The following is a 16,946-nucleotide window of genomic DNA, read 5'->3' as shown; positions in this document are numbered from 1 at the left end:
CGTTCCATTCACACCACTGTGTGCTTAGACACGCTTATGTTATTTCACTGCAGTGTAGTAAATATCTTGCATTGTTTTCATCAAGCTAGCATAATGCTGTGGGATTTAAATCTAGATTGTTGGCATTGGCTGACTCTACCGTATAGTAGGGATAGACATATAACTTGACAATAACTACGTTTGAATCCTATTGTGATCCACACAAATAACCTGAACTTGAGGTACTGACACTTTTGCCTTTCTTGCTTAATCTTACAACAGCTTATATGTATTATTTTTTTTTATTCAAAATGAGTAATTTGCTCAGAATTATTCCGACAAGCCTCAACATCGTACCACCAGTGTTTCTGTTACTGGTTTAACAAGCACAGTTTGACTTGCCCGGTCAAGTAGCTGGAACTTTTGAACATGATGCAACTCCTCAAGATGACGAAAACAAAATATGTCACGAATCAGTTACGACTGCTTTCATTTACATTTCGACAGCTTTTAGAAAATGTAGCGTTTTGTTTTTTTAATCTCGTATGATGCGTCTGGAGAGCAGATAGTGAGAAGAAGCACAGGAATTTGAAACACTTGGTTTTCCCCAAACTAGAGCGTTGCACCACAACAACACCCAGAACGGACTAGAACCAGCACGGCAGCAACCGGCGCGTTGACAAGCGTAACAGTGACGGCTGAATTATCCGACTTCATTTCACCATAAGCTTCGGGGCGATTTACGCTCGTCATGGTGACTGTTGCTGCTGTCGAATTAAGGAAATCTATATTTCAGTTCTTTTCTTTTTGGGGTATTTTTAATACCGATTAGTCACCTGGCTTTCACATCAAAGTCATAAAGCCCTTCCTGATGAAATAACGAGGTACATGTTATTAAGGGATGCACATCTGGCTGTCTTCTTGTTGATAGTGCACTAGCCTGGGTGCGCTCTGAAGTCAATGGTTTGAGTATTAGCAGAATGTTATTTCTATTAATGCCACGTAGGAAACTGGCTTTTAAAGAGCTTATAGAACCACTCTTCATTTCTCTGTTGAAGTTGTGTAGTTAATTATTCGCAGAGCTGGTTTCCTGAGAATGAGCTGTTGGCACGTGATGTACACGGAAGTGTCGAGCTAACAGCAGCTAGAAGTTAGACTAGTATGAGTTTAGGGACGTTTGTGTCAGTTTGAAACGTTGCAAGAGAGCGTCCATAAATCGCAGCAAAGCGGGGAAAAGTGACATGGAAGTATAATAATAAGCAAGCCATGAACCAAAACCAGATTGAAAAACTTTAGCGCTTAAAAAATGTGACAAACCAACAAACCCGAGGCTTACATTGTATGTTGCTTGTCCTATTTTTGGAGTTGATTTTTGCAGCAGTCTGGTGTGTCTCATCACAGATTGATTCACTACATTGATTATTTTTTTCTCTCCTGTGGCAGTCGGACACAGTTGTAAATGATCGCACCATAAGGACTTTACGATTGAGTTTTCCACATCAGTGGTCAGATTGTGTGTCTCTCTACGTGCGTGACTTTGTATTTAGAGACGCAGCGTAAAATACTTCCATGCGCTTTGTGAAGACGGCTTGTTGTGAAAATCAGACTCGAGTGGAGTCGTTCTACGAGAACATGGATACGATCGCACAGGAAATTAATGTGAGTTCCTCTGCGTGCTGTCCGGAGATCTAGTCTGTGTTTGACAGATTTTATTTTCATCTTATCAAATAATAAGAATCCATAAATAGTAAATGACTATTTCTATTCAAAATCAGCTTTATTAGCCATGTATGCATACAAGGAATTTCAATCCGGTTTAACGTACATACACAGAATATACAAACATTGAACTACTATGTACAAATATGAATAGATGTACAAAAGTATATGAACATAAAAAACACCAAGGACAACCTCTGGGCCTTACCGTGATGTTGTTTTCAGGACCAGTCACAGTTGTTCAAGCCCAGTTCATTGATTCACATCTGTTGCCTAGAAGCACACACGTTGTATGACTCATGATCTATACACAGTGTGTGTGTGTGTATATATATATATACGAGTCTGTGGGTACAAACAGGCCACCTTCACAGGCATAGCTGTGCACACTTACTATATGTTACGGGGTTCATTTGTCAGAACGGTTTAGATGTAAATATCCTTATTAGTACAAACTGTACAATGTATATCTTTGTCACCTCGAACCATCTCTGAGCTGAGGAGTTGTAGTTTTCTTGTATTCGTGGAAACAAGCTACACTGGAGGTGTTCAGTGACTAAGAGAGGTTTCAGGTCCTCCTAGATTGCAGAGATGCTCCTTCCCTCCTGCCATGGGGAGGCTGGAGAGATTCGAGCTCCTGTTGCGTGATCGACGCTGAAGAGATGAGTCACTCTGAGACCAACATTGTTGCCATGGCAGCCAGAAGCCTTGAGAGCCGGAGGAAGGTTTTGCTTTCCAAATACAGACTCGGCTTCATTTAGGTTCACATTTCTGTCACTGCGGGGACGTTCTGAGCTCCGACAGGGTTCCTAACGAGACCGGAGCCTGCGTTCGGGTGGTGCGGTGGTTCTTGTTAATAGTTTGAATGCAGCACTGATACATTATTTCTCCCAAAGTTTAATTTCAATAACAGAAAATCAGGTGAAGAGCGAGCCTCACAGGCCCGGGACGCTCTCGTCTTCATAAATGTTCAGCCTCGTCCTATGGTGACACCGACTGACTCAATTGATCAGACTTTGCCTCTGGAGCCACAACATGTCTTTCACAACCGTTTCACACAGTTGGCGTCTTCATCAAAATCAGTTTTAGTATTTCATATTGTCTAGTAGTAGATAGTTCAGAAAACAACTGAGTAATAAATCAACAATTTAGATATTTTATTAATAATTGATGCCATTTTTTTTTCAGCAAAAACCTCCAACTTTTAATGCTTCTGGTCTCAGATTCTGGGTTTTGAGGACGTCACCTCGGACTCTTGGAAACTGTGCTCGACATTTTCACTATTTTCTGACATTTTGTAGCCTAAATGATTAACCAAAATAAATCAACATATAATTGAAAATTAGCCAGTTTTGACAACACCAACCTTTAGCGATGGCTCATCATGGAAAACGCGTTCCCCTCTTTTGGCCTATTATTGATTGACAATTCTGTGCTGCACAGTCTGTTTCCATCATTCCTGCCAGCAGATTTCAAATCGATAAATCATTTTCTGGGAAGTAGTGGGACAAAGCTTCTGTGATGCACAGCGGTTGTGTTGCTGTCGTCCTCATAATTGTGGCCTCTGGCAGGTGTGAAAGTTACATTGTTGCCAAGTAACTTGTGTACTTCACATTGGTGTCCTCGTCGTTTGCTGCTGTGCACATTTTATTTGAGTTTGCAGCTCGGTAGAAGATATTCACGTCGTTTCCACTGCTGCCAACAGTTTTAACGGAAACTGTGTCCTAAAATCCGTGCACAGCCATGACGCGCGTCTTCCTCCGTCAACCACTGGCTTTTCTTTAGCAACTAATTGGTGTCTCAGGCAAGAATGTCTCGGTTGTGGTTTTAATTTCCCCACCACAGCGAAAGCTGCAGCGAAGCACATTCTCCTACGATTATTCTATCTCTTCACCTATAAAACACTTTCCTTTAGAACAAGGTGACGTCATTTAAATGTTTTCATCTGTCCAACAAACGGTCTAAAATCACTAAATATTACATTTACTATAATGTCAGACCCAGAAAAGCTGCACATTTTAACATTTGAGAACAAGTAAACGCCTAATAAGTACATCAATAACTAGAATCAGTGAAAGATGCGTTTTAATGCCCTCTGATCAGTCTAGTTTTATTCCAAACAATGTTTCCATCCAAGTTGTCACTCTGTGTAGCTACACATGATCTTAATAAGACCACCTCTGAATAATGTCTGGTTAACTGCTGAAGCATCCAGATGTGTAAACAAACCTGTTGGCCACAGCAGCTGGTACTCATAATCATTCTGCTGGCGGCCGATTGGCCGACAACAGCATTCAGTTTACTGCCCCGATTGCTGCTTTTCTAACGTTTTACACTCTGTTCTTTGATTGCACGTGTTTGCAATTTACCATTCATGTAACTGTTACGCCCATCCCAGGGTGGTGAATGGTGGTAAAGTTTGTACGGAAACTTTGACCCCATGCATACATGGAGACGGGGGGGGAAATTGAAGCAAGATTGTAGAAATTAGACGTGAGAGGCTTCGTCTTCTATTGAAAATACATGGAATCTTGTCGTGACTATATGATTACATTGTGTTATCTCTTACAAAATTCAGCTTGAATTAAGATTCCAAGCAAATTGGAATAATAATGAAATAATTTTAGGACAGGCTGAAACCACATGCGTTAACCACATGGTGTCTGTCTTACACACACACACACACACACACACACACACACACACACACACACACACACACACACACACACACACACACACACACACACACACACACACACACACACACCCTTCTAGCAAACGTAAGAGGGAAAGCTACCAGAGTGTTTGTTATGTGGGATGACAGGCCCGGGAAAATATTGGAGTCAGGGTTGGGCTTGAAATCATTGCTGTGCCTCTACTTGTTTTACTGCTTCTCACGAATGTCTCGTTGGGTCTTTATTCCCGGCTATACTATTGCTTTCTTAGTGGTGTTGGATTGTGGTGCATATATATATGCTTGAAATAAAGTACTGTACACGAAGCGACACAAAGTTTATTTATTGTTCAATCTTTTCTAAGCGGCAGTCTTGCATTTGGCCGGCATTCTCTAGTTACTCTTGAACAGTTTTTCGGTTATTGTGCCAGCATTGTTTTAATGTTCACTCTGAATCAAATTGTGCGTGTAACAGCATCTCACCCAACCGGTTCAGCAGCTGCAGCATGAACAGCGCGGCGTCACTGCCGTCATGCATCAGTGGTCACATTCGGCCTACAGTAGACACTAGTTTATTTATACCGTTTTTTGTGTGTTTTTTTTTAAACGTAACACGCTGTTGTTTGTTAATCGTGGACTTCTATCTAGGTAGCTCTTCATAGGGGTCAACTTAAGTGTGCCAGTCTAACTAAACTCTTCATTGTGCAGTACTAATCTGTTCCTGTGCAGAGGTCACCTGACCTGCATACTTCACTTTGTTTTGGTTTCTCTCTGCGTTTCCGTGGTTCTTTGAAATGTTGATGGGCACCAGAAGGGCAGACATTAGTGTAGTTGGTGAATTGATGTGGAGAAGTATACTATAAATAATGTTTTGTTTGTTGTATATTTAACTGTGAATAGGTCAAGACCAGCAGTGTTTCTACCATCATGGTGTTTATGTGTTCACACCACAAATCTGTGCTTATGGTTGTGACAAAGACTCCTGAACCTGTCTGATGTAAATATTAATACTGAGATTTGATATCTTAGTTTCCTTTTTGTAAACAGATTTAACACTGCTGTTTCTACTTAACAGTCAAAACGCAAATAGAGTTCAGACACTACCTACATTAAATGTTCTTGTATCCTGCTAACGGTCATTTCATATCTTGATGACGGTATAGATCATAATAATTGAATAAATAATTACCCTTTATGAAATAACCACACGGTAAAGCTTGTCTGTGTGAATTAAATACATGGGCAGTACTTCATTATTTTATTAAGAACTTAACAGATTCAGCAGCCTGTTATTATATACACACAGTTTATTATTGTGAATTTATTTTTAATAATTATATATAATCATAATTTGTTAAGTCACGTATGCCAGTTTGTGTTGTGCATCCAGTGAGTGATGCATGTCTGTGACCTCTGACCTGTGCTGCAGCAGAACAACACACACCAGTTGTTGGGGCAGTGAGACATGCCGTGCTGAAATGGAAAGTGGTTGCATAACTGCAGTTAAGTTATGATGCTGAGAAAGCTGACTACTGTTACACACATATTTGTAAACAAGTTGAATTATCTTTTTTTGACCCTCCATGTTGCAGGTAAATGTGTTTACTTTTATGTCTTTCTAAGATCAAAGAGGTCGACATATTTAGTACACAGTTTGGCTTTTGATCGCTGTACGTTTGATGTATTCAAAATGTCGGCCATATTGCCCAGAGAATTGTTCTGTTGCTGCCGTTTACATTACTCCTGATGCATATTAAATACGTTTTCGTTGTGCAAACAGGTGTTACATAATGAAAATAAGTTACCGTACAACAGTCAAAGTTTTTAAGCATCCCAAAAACCTGATAGAAAACCATACCGTGTGTACGAATTAACGCTTTCATACTTCAAAACCACTGGAAACGTGTAATGATAGAACATTTTAAACAGTTTAATTCACAATACAGCCTCTTCAATTCCCCCCCCCCCCCCCCCCCCCCCATAGCCTTCTGCAATACTGATATTTAAATAGAATAAATGATGTTTAGTCTACGATTTTCTATCCTTATTTTCATGTACATGATCCAAACAATCAAGATGCCTCTAAGATGAATATGCAGCCTCTCAGCCGAGGTCTACAGAGATCCTTAATGTACATAAGACATATTTGTATTCAAATTTGAACAGAGTTGCATTTGTTTAGGAAATATGCTTTTGGTTTTTGTCATCGTGAAGTGTTTATGTCCAAAAAAAAGTAATAAGATAGGATAACGGTAAGAAGGTTTACAGCACTGCAAACATCCCAGATATGGTGCAGTTGAAAGAAAAATAACTATATCTGGTCGTCGGTGTCACCGCTCATAGACTCAGGACTCTGCTTTCCCTCATTAGGTGTTGTGATGACGGTAGAGAGCTGCTTTAGGTGTTCAGATGGGTTGAGCTCTAGTGACTTTGAAGGCGCTGTACTGTGCATTTGATATGTTTCTCTTCTCTTTTATTCAGGTTTTTCCTCACATTTGTCTCGTCTCTGTGGTTAATTGCAGTGCTGTGGTTGTAGAGCTCAGATCCTATTTCCTGTTTTTGTCCACCAATCTGGTCTTTGTTGTGTGTTGTACAGTGTGTTTCTGAGAAGCCACTTAAATGGAAATGTACGACATAGGGAACTGAACTTTAAATATTGTGAAACATTAAAGCTCAATGGATTTTAGTTTGAAGCCAGATGATTACTGCAAATTACTCTTAAGTGTACCGTCTCTTGTAACACAGATACATTCACTCATTTATATTCCGAGTTTAAAGGTGCTAAGTACGAGATTGTGAGGCTTTCTATTCCCTCTTAACAATAGCTAATGCAGCGTTTGGTTTCAACATGGCAGCAGTCGGCAGCATCTCGTCTGGTGTTGCTAAATACAGAGCAGATCAGCTGCTATGTTTGTTTTTGTATTCAGGTCTTTTTCACACAAGAGCAGAAAAAGCTCCAACCTATTTTAGGACTCCGTAGATATGTGTGTGTGATTCTTCTCAGATCTTATTCCAGCAACACTAATGTGGTTGAAGCCTGTGGGTGATGTGAATACTCACATTCAAGTTCCCTGTAAATGCTCTTTTATTACATAAAACAACCGCTTCTGTTCTTAATTGCTTTTTGCGACAGAGTTGTGCTTCTTGTGTCATTTGAGGTCGTGCTGTCATCTTTGAGATGTTCGAGAGGTCTGTAATGAATGATGAAACCTGTAATTCAGTGGAATCATTTACATTTAAAAGATAGAGTAGTTCAGCTATAGGACACCAATGCCCTTTGTGTTATTTACTCTAATTATCCACCCTGTGCTGTAACCGTTTGTCCTTTTAACCCTGCAACTTTCTATTGTCCATGTGTGGTTATGAAACACACGGCATTGCGTACAGACAATTAAGTGATTCCTGCAGCTTTGTGTACGATACAGCAGTCAGAATATGCAGCACATCCTTCAAATTAGCACAAGCAGTTATTGCTCTGCAACTAAATCCATGTAGATAGTACGCAGCTTGGATTAATGTGGATTTTCTCTCCGATGTCTTTTAAGTGTTTTTCTTCTTCTTTGTTTTCATGCATAGCTTCGTAGCTCCGGTGGAAATATTTTCCTTCCTTGCACCCTGAGGAATTTGTGCACTCATGCATCTGTATCTGAAAGGCAAAAATAGCTCCACATCAGTAAAAGCATCTCCATGTCAGACTGTATCTAACAGGCCTCCTCTCCTCTCTGGGGGGGGAGGAAGACAATTCCCCGTTAAGAAGTGAAATGATTTGAAAACACATTATAAATATGTGAAAGCCCCGCGTGAATGTTGACTGCATTGTTTGCAGAAACAGCAAGGGAAGCTAAGGCGTGACCTACCCTGAAAGAGTTGTGGAGCACGTTGTATAGAGAAATATAATATCCACAAAAACAAAAGAGCTTTAGAGCTGAGAGAGAGTTAACGAAGTAGCTACATTTTTTGGGGAAATGCGCTTATTTGCCTTCAGTCCACAAACGGCCACTTGAGGCGAGACGAGCGAGTCCGTCTCCATAGACCCTCATGTTAAAACGCCCAACTTTACAGCAGAAATACACGTTTTCAGCCTGCTACCAAAGACGGTTTTGGTCTCTCTAGCTGATTTCCCCGTTCATGACAACTGTACAGGAGGTGAATTTATATATAACTCGTGTATTAAAATAATATATAAATGCTTAAAGTTGGGCATAATTATGGGCATGGCTGCTAGCTGTCTGTTCTGATGCTTTACTGCCAAGATGGTGATGGCGGGCGCTTCACAGCGGCTCTTCAGCCGCCTTTGGGTGACGTCACTGAGACGTTTTTATACCGTCTATGTATAAATGTATTTGTACATGTTGTGGTTTTTACAGATGGTTATCTTTCGATCTAGTCCAGTCTTTGTGCTAAACTAACCATCTCCTTGTAGCTTCCTATTTACTGCGCAGACATGAGTGTAGTACTGTTCACCTGATCTAGCTCGGTGCAGTTCCACTCCGATATTGAGTTGAGTCGGAGCAGCGGCCAGCGGTCTGACCTGTGGAGTTCAGTTGCATAAGCACTTCGTTGGCTGTCAACACCACTGGAACATTTTCACGAGGTGTGAGGCGCAGTGTGAATATTTTGGCTGTGCCTGACTGCGCGTTGTCTCTATGCTGCCCCATTTTATTATGGGTAATGCCTTTTCAGGGGCAGAACACTGCTCAATAAGAGACACCATGACACCTCTCATCCCTACTACAATACATGTGTGTGTGCGTGTGTGTGTTGTGTGTTTCAGGGCTGCAACAAACAATTATTCTAATGATTGAATATTTGAATTGTATTGACCGTGAAATGCAAGAGGCAGACGTGTACTAATGTTGCTTTAACTAACATTTCAAAACTCAAAGATATTCAGTTTATTCTCGTATGCGAACAAAAAGCAGCAAGTTCACAAATTTAAGAAGCTGGAACCAACAGGTGAAAACAATTACTTTTATTTCTGTCAATGAACAAATCAATTGACAAATGATTGTAGTGTTTTAGGACCGTACGCATATTAATATTATTTATTATAATAGCTATTTTAAGTATATTGAGAACTGCTTCACATTGCATGCGCGTGGCTCTGTTTTGGTAGAGAAACGGCACTAATGAGAAGTTAAACAACTAATAAAAGATCCAGATTTATTAACTTAGACATCACACGACATGAAGACATTAATATGCACCTCATTGTCAACACGTGTCCCGGCTGGCATCTATATCTGCGTAACCCTAGAACCCGGGTTCTGTGGTTCTGGAGGTGTTGTAGATCAGACCTGCAGCGGTGGTTCACTTTGCTGGTCCGTCTGCCCCCAGTAGAGACAGAGTCCTGTGTCTGCAGCCGTGAGCTGCTGCTGCTGCTGCTGCTGCTGCTGCTGCTGCTGCTGCTGCTGGAACAGAACATCACTGTACAGTGTGTCACTGCGTTTGTGGACAGCTGCCAAATGCTGTTTATAGCTTAGCTGGGGTCAAGTTTGACAGCTCTAATGACCCCGAACACACACTCCGACTAATCCATACAAGGATTTACCATCAAATCCTCTGTGTGGCAAAATACATTGTTGTCTGTTTGTCCAGCAGTTAAGTTAGATATGTAACAGTGTGCACAAAAAACAGCAATATAGGACTTTTCTTTTGAGCTGTTTGCGTAGATCCTCACATTATGCGTTCCACCGTGCATATGAGCAGTGACTCAGTGTGTTTCCTTTTCTTCTGTGTGGTTCCAGATGCCCCCTCCACAGAGCAGCAGGAGCTGTTCACCCAGAAGCTCCAGCAGTGCTGCATGCTCTTCGACTTCCTGGACTCGGTGATGGACCTGAAGAGCAAGGAGATCAAGAGGGCCACTCTGAACGAGCTCGTGGACTACGTCTCCACCAACAGAGGGGTGCTGGTGGAAACTACGTACCCAGAGATCACTAACATGGTGAGCGGTCACGTAGACGGGGGCCTTGAGTTCTTTGGTGCTTCTCTTTAAGTGTCTGTGAACTTTAGAAATCATCTTCATGCCTGAACGCTCACAATACTGGTTCCAGTTCCAAGGTTTGTTTTGTCTGTTTCTTCCCTCTTCTTTCTCTCACCCTCTGAATACAGTACATGCAGAGTTCATACAGTTTCATAATGTCTGACACCGTTTTTTGTTCTTCTTTTTTCTTCAGTTTTATGAGTTATGAGAGCGATAGCTTCTGTCTTTCAACACTTCTAGTAGCAGTTGCTGCTGTTGAAAGCTTATATGACGACACACACATGAACCAGCACAAAGGAAAATGCTGCTAACCTTGTTTGCCAGAGGTTTGAGGTTGAGTCGCAGTTGTATTCACTGTGTGAACATAATCCACTGACTAAGATTTAGACCAACGTCTAACCTCAGTTAAACCTTTAATAACATACAGTAAGCTAAAGGCATAAACTCTTCTTTGTTGAACACAGGTCACTCTCTCTTTTGCTCTTTTGAACCCAAACCCTAAGAAGCAGTGCGCTTCTGTGGGGCAATCTTTGGTAACGCAGGTCACATGACATCGTCGAGCACGGAGAGATTTTTCCAACATACACGTTTATAACGACTGTCCAACAGCTGATTTATCTATATTTTCACGTTTCCCGATAACGATGATTAAAAAGATGCCTGGAGATGTACAGTATTCCCATGAATGCAGGGCCCAGTTACCAAAGGTTGGGGCTGGGTGATGACCACTTTGTGATTACACAATAGTCTGCAAAGTATCTGAGTACATAGTACAGGTATGTGCGTTCCTGGAGCAGGTGTTTCCTCCCACACTACAGTCATGACTCATGGGCCACATTTACAGGAGCGTCAGCGCTGCAGTGATTCACTCCACGCTGCAGATTATCAGGATGGGTACGACTGAGCACAGCTCAGTCAGTCTTCAGACTCTTAATCCAGGTCATACCTTGCAACTGTTGAATTAGGATTCAGTTTGTCTCTCGCTGTTGTCTTTCAAGCTGTTTTTCAGGTTAGGATAATTGCTGATGTGCAATAGGTAGCAAAATGAAAAGGAGCAGAAGAGCTGGCAGTTCTTGCACTAAATGACGACAGAACAATGCGAGTTTAACCATTTTCTCCGTAGGTTTGGAGACAGGGGGACCTGTTTTTACTATTGTTATTTTGGCTTTCTTTGCCTTTTCATTGGATTGTGATGGGAGAGAGAGAGAGGTGTTCTTGCATTATTCCTGCACATTTGCTCAAAGTATTTAGTTTGCTCTGGATAATATTAATTGGTCTTATGTGGTTCAGATGTCTAATTACAGTGATCAAGACATTTCCAATAAGATGGCAATCATAAACGGTAATGGGGCTTCAGTTGTAATAGAAAATGCTAAACAGAAGAAGGTTCTGTTGCCACACTTTGGCAGCAGGGAGGCCATGCAAACATGGAATATGAGGGTAAATATGAAGTTTGCTGGTATCGGTGTCAGCCATCTAACATTTAATTCAATATTTAATCTGCTGGAAGATCTGTGTTTAAGACACAGTATGTATTAGCAACATTCTACACACGGTTATTGTACCCGTCCCACCCTTAAAGCAACCAAAACACACAGCAAGGACACAGTTATGGCTTCTAATACCACCAGAATTCAAATAAATACTGTCTCTCTACCTTCACTTTTTCAGGAGTTGGTAAAGCTGCAGCAGACAAAAAGAGCTCAAATAAACAGAATAAACACTAAATGGAGATTCATTTTCAAACTGGGTCTTGTTTTCCGAGTTTAACCATCATGGATCTTTTCCTAAATATAAACATTGGGCCCTGTGTTAATTACAGGATGGATATATTGGATTCTGTGCTGTGTCTGAAACGTGGCATGATTAACTTTTCAATGTGCCAACACAGGCGGTCCAAAGTAATGAAAATATAAGTGATCGGATATACTCGCACTAAAGCAATCCCGGTAAAACCTCGCACTAACCAGAAGCGGTTATTTTTAAACAATTATTTAAATTCATTCTTATTTTTCAATCATGCTTTGGCAGACAAACAGGCGGCCAGGAGAGTGCACAAACGGAAGTGAGTGAGAAACGTGTCGGCTAATGGATGATGAGCTACTTAACGTGGAGTATCTCGGTTGCACACGTCACACCGGTGACCTCTCTGGTTCCCACACCAGCAGGTTAGCGGGTCTGTAGGACTCGAGTAGCTGAAATTCGCTGAAACCTGACGGTCGCACAGGTATTGTCCGCGGTCCTTCCTGGTAATCTCATTTATCTCGACGTGGGTCGGGCTCAAGAGAAACCCGGTCCCGGCCTACAGATGGTGTTCTGTACGAGGTTAAGCAAATAGCAGCTGCACTCAGAAGGCTTAGGTTGATAATAGCTCTCCCGGATCCTCCATGCTTGGCATCACGTTATAATGAAGAGGTGAGGGTTTAAAGTGCCGTCCATTATTCCCCTGCAGCGAGGACCGCTTTGATCACCGAGGTTGTCAGGAGTACAAACGGCCCGGTTTCTCATCTATGTGAAAGGCGGCGTCGCCTTATTTGCCAATTCTATTAGTGCTTATTATAGAAAATCACATCTCTGACAGTGTTTGTGTTCTTCATCTTCATCTCTCAGACAGTGTTGTTTGTGTTCTATCTTACCTGTGAAATGTGTGAATAGCCAGCAGGGTGGGTTGAAAAGAACATCTTTGAGCTATAATTTTGCTTTAATTTCCACCTTTTTCATCCTTTTTCACTAATGTTGCGCTCAATTCTTGCACTTTTTCTCTCTTCCTCTCTGCCCCTCTTCCTCTCACTTTCTCTGCGTTGCTAGGTGTTGGTTGCTACTATTGCCACCCTCAGTTTGACCCCATTCAGAGCTATAGCCTCCTTTTGTCATCAGCATGTGTACACTGGCCTCACTCACAGCGTTGTCAGTTAGAAACGACCTTTTTTTGGACCCTCCTACATTACTTTTACACACAATGTTTCCTTTTTTTCTTTCTCACACACTACCGTTGTTTGCTATCCTCCCACAATATTTTCTCTTGTTTTGTCCAACTGTAGTTATTTTCTGGCATTGTGAAGTGACGGGGAATTAAATATGCCGAATGCTTGTGTGCTGAATTATGTAACCATCATTGTGTACAGACAGTGTGCATCTGGGACTCCTGACAGAACCCTATATATATATATATATATATATATACTGTATATATATATATATATATATATATATATATATATATATATATATATATATATATATATATATATATATATATATATATACTGTGTGTATATATATATATATATATATATATATATACTGTGTATATATATATATATATATATATATATATACTGTGTATATATATATATATATATATATATATATATATACTGTGTATATATATATATATATATGTATATACTGTATATACTGTATAATTTATACATTATACTACAGTTCCCTGTGTATACACATAGACTGTATATGAGAAGTGGACGTAGTCTTCGTGACGTCAACCATTGGTTTGTGGAATACCGTTTTGAAGCCCTGAATTCTGCGATTTGGCCGTCGCCATCTTGGCTTTTTGCAACCAATGAACAGAAGTTACCAGGTTTGGACTGCGGAGGAGTGACGTAGAGACGTCGTATACGTCTCTGGTAGCGGCAGCAACCTGTCAATCACAGTAAGCCCGCCCTAAAGCACACTCCGCTTTATGGTCTATTTGACTCTCAATGGGACCATAGTTTACTAAATGAACATCATGCTGTATTGAAGAAGAATTTAAACTAGAGATTGAGATCATAAACTCATGTTTACTGAGTTAATAAATCAAGTGAGAAGTCTGGTCACTTTCACTATATGACTTCTTTTTGCAACCAGAGGAGTCGCCTCCTGCTGGCCAGTAGAGAGAATGCAAGTTTAAGACACTGCAGCACTGGCTTCACTTGTCAGAACAGGTTTTCAGGCGAGTTCTGGAGTAATAAGGAGCGCCTTTATTATGCAGATATATTGATGTTTGATTGCGATGGACATTCTAGATAATGATATCTTCGTATATGCCACACTGAATCTAAAAATATATATCGTATGTGTTCAGATTTGACTGAGTTTTGAGAGAAGGAGATGTTTGATGCAAAGTGTAGCAATAAGAGGCTCAGGGTTTTAAAGTACCTTAATTGTCTTCATGGGTTGTGTGTCACAGCCACTGCGGCTGCTCGATCAGCGAGTCACTAGGATACCTACGTTCCCATCGCTTTCAGAACAACAGCATTCACTTGTCCCTGTCGTCTCATGCAGTGCGTTGGCCTCGTGTCTCTCTCTGTGCACCTCCTGCTGAAGGCTAATAAATCCACAGATTAATACCCTCAATGGAGAGCAGTTCTGTGTTGTTGGCCTCAGAGCTCTCCTCCTGGTAAAATGGTCATCACGCCGAGGCACAATGTCCCGCCTGGCAACCCGGCTCTGTGAGTCATCTGCTTCGAGCTCAGCCAATGACAGGCCTCACACCGGGGACAGCTAAGTGATGTGCCGCGGAGAGAGAGCTGGCCACACTGATTTATTTATCAGCATCTGCATACAGATGATTATGCAAAGTAACGACGGTCAGAAAGGTGGGTCAGTCACGCACCAGCTGAAAGGTGTTGCTATGATATATCTAGAGAGAAGACAATGTCAACGTATGTGATTGTTATATCCCAAGAGAGACAAGAGGCTTGTTCTAGCACTGCCAGTCAGTTAAGCTGAATGTAATGACTTTCAGATGTATTGGTGGGTGTGTCGTGAATGCTTATACGTGCAACTTTTATTGCCGAGTTGTCAAAAGTGCTTCTGCCTGCAAACGGAAAGAAGTTCCACTGTGTTTAAAGCATGCTGGCAGTCAACAGGATCTCTCACCGTTTGGCTAAAGACGGGACGAGATGCTGGATGTTTGTACAATTGTTGTGTCCAGATGGTGTTTTCATCAGCCCAGAAACGACTGCACTTACACTGTCAGGCCTCTCTGAAATAACAGGAAGGACACAAGCAGGCAAATAACAGCTCGGTACAACAGTGGCGAGCTGAAGGGCATCTGTGAATGCACCGATGGGCTACAGCAGCACAAGACCAGGCTGGGTACCATTCCTTTAAGAGTGATCAAGTCAGCATTAATCAAACCATAAAGAACATATCCAGTAGTTTAAAATCACTTTCTTGAACAATCCTCATTACTTGGGAAGCAAAACAGTGACCGAGGTAAAACTTGGCAGCTGTGCCTCCTGAAGTGTGATTTATGTAAATTACAAACAAACCTTGTTACAGTTTGGCATATTGAGAGCAAGGCCACCATTTCCAATGTCTGAACGAGCTGCGTCAGGTTTTCTGACCCAAGCTGAGATCTTCTTTGACCCCAAATAAGCCGAACAAATATCGAATGGTGACGACGATATTCTCACTGTTGAGGAAAAAAAGCTTTTCCAGCTCCCCAATGCTGTGTGCGCCTCTCTCAAATTCACTCCTGGCTAAAAATAACACGGTGGGATAGAGGTGGCGGTGCTTTGTCGACAGTGATCGTTTTTTTTTTTTTTGGTACAGATTTTTCTTTTCCAAGCTACTGATCACAAAAACAGGCCATACGGCTCAAAAAGCTGATGCCAGTGTCTCGTCTTGTCTGAGTTATTTGGCCTCCGGGCAAATTAACTGCACCAAAAATGTGCTGAAAGCTTTGTAACGCTATTAGAACGCTGTCTTACTCGTTCACACTACACAACATGGCGTGTGTGGTTTTAGGAGGGGAGCGTGGCGCGCAACATTGCCCACCAATTACAGAAGCAGTATTTAAACAATGCTACAACCAGCTCGTTTAATTATAGTGGGTGCAGAGCACTGGAAACCTAATTAAACTTTCACTTGTGTGCTTTATAGGCATTTAGCAGATATTTATTTAATTTTATTTCATCAAATGTCACTATTCTACCCATCAAGTCTCTGCATGTTTAACGTAAGGGTAACTCTGATGTATACACACTCTCCTGGCATGTTGAATGATGTTTTTTCTTTTATTAATAAGCCTTTATTAATCATTATATTTCTCCTCCCCTCCAGATCTGCACCAATATATTCCGGACTCTTCCACCAAGTGACAACCCTGATTTTGACCCAGAGGAGGATGAACCCACTCTCGAGGCTTCCTGGCCTCACATTCAGGTACGAGTCCTCTTCAGCCCTTCGATTACATCATTGTGTTGTTGTAGGCAATTCCATTTTGAACAGTACATGGATGTAAACTGCAACCTGACTGCTTGGCGGTGATTCTAGTTGTTGTTTTTTTTCTTTTGTCTTCCAGCTGGTCTATGAGTTTCTGCTGCGCTTTCTAGAGAATCCAGACTTCCAGCCCAGCATTGCAAAGCGCCACATTGATCAGAAATTTGTTCTGCAGGTAGGAGTCTTTAAAAACAAAACATTTCTAAAAGACATTTAGCACGACTTATGATAATGATTGTGTGAATGTATCAGAAGGTTCTAAGTTAACAGTGGTTCAGTTACAGCCATTCATCTACATTTCTTAATAGAAGAAGCATTAGGATTACAATATTACAAATAGTAATTTGTGTAATTGAAAAT

At 41.2% G+C, this 16,946-nt stretch overlaps 1 protein-coding gene across 1 annotated transcript in view; it reads left to right on the top strand.

The window, feature by feature from the left end:
• ppp2r5a (protein phosphatase 2, regulatory subunit B', alpha isoform) overlaps positions 1–16,946 on the top strand; it is a 30,383-nt gene that overhangs the window by 2,809 nt on the left and 10,628 nt on the right. Inside the window, exons 2-4 of the mRNA XM_079180434.1 lie at positions 10,123–10,319; positions 16,428–16,529; positions 16,669–16,761. Coding sequence (XP_079036560.1) covers positions 10,123–10,319; positions 16,428–16,529; positions 16,669–16,761 — 392 coding nt within the window. The remainder of the gene's footprint in view (positions 1–10,122; positions 10,320–16,427; positions 16,530–16,668; positions 16,762–16,946) is intronic.

Source organism: Pholis gunnellus (genome assembly GCF_910591455.1).
Source record: "Pholis gunnellus genome assembly, chromosome: 19".
Classification (NCBI taxonomy): Eukaryota; Metazoa; Chordata; class Actinopteri; order Perciformes; family Pholidae; genus Pholis; species Pholis gunnellus.
The sequence above is the reverse complement of the archived record's forward strand: the minus strand, read 5'-3'. Positions and strand labels throughout refer to the sequence as shown.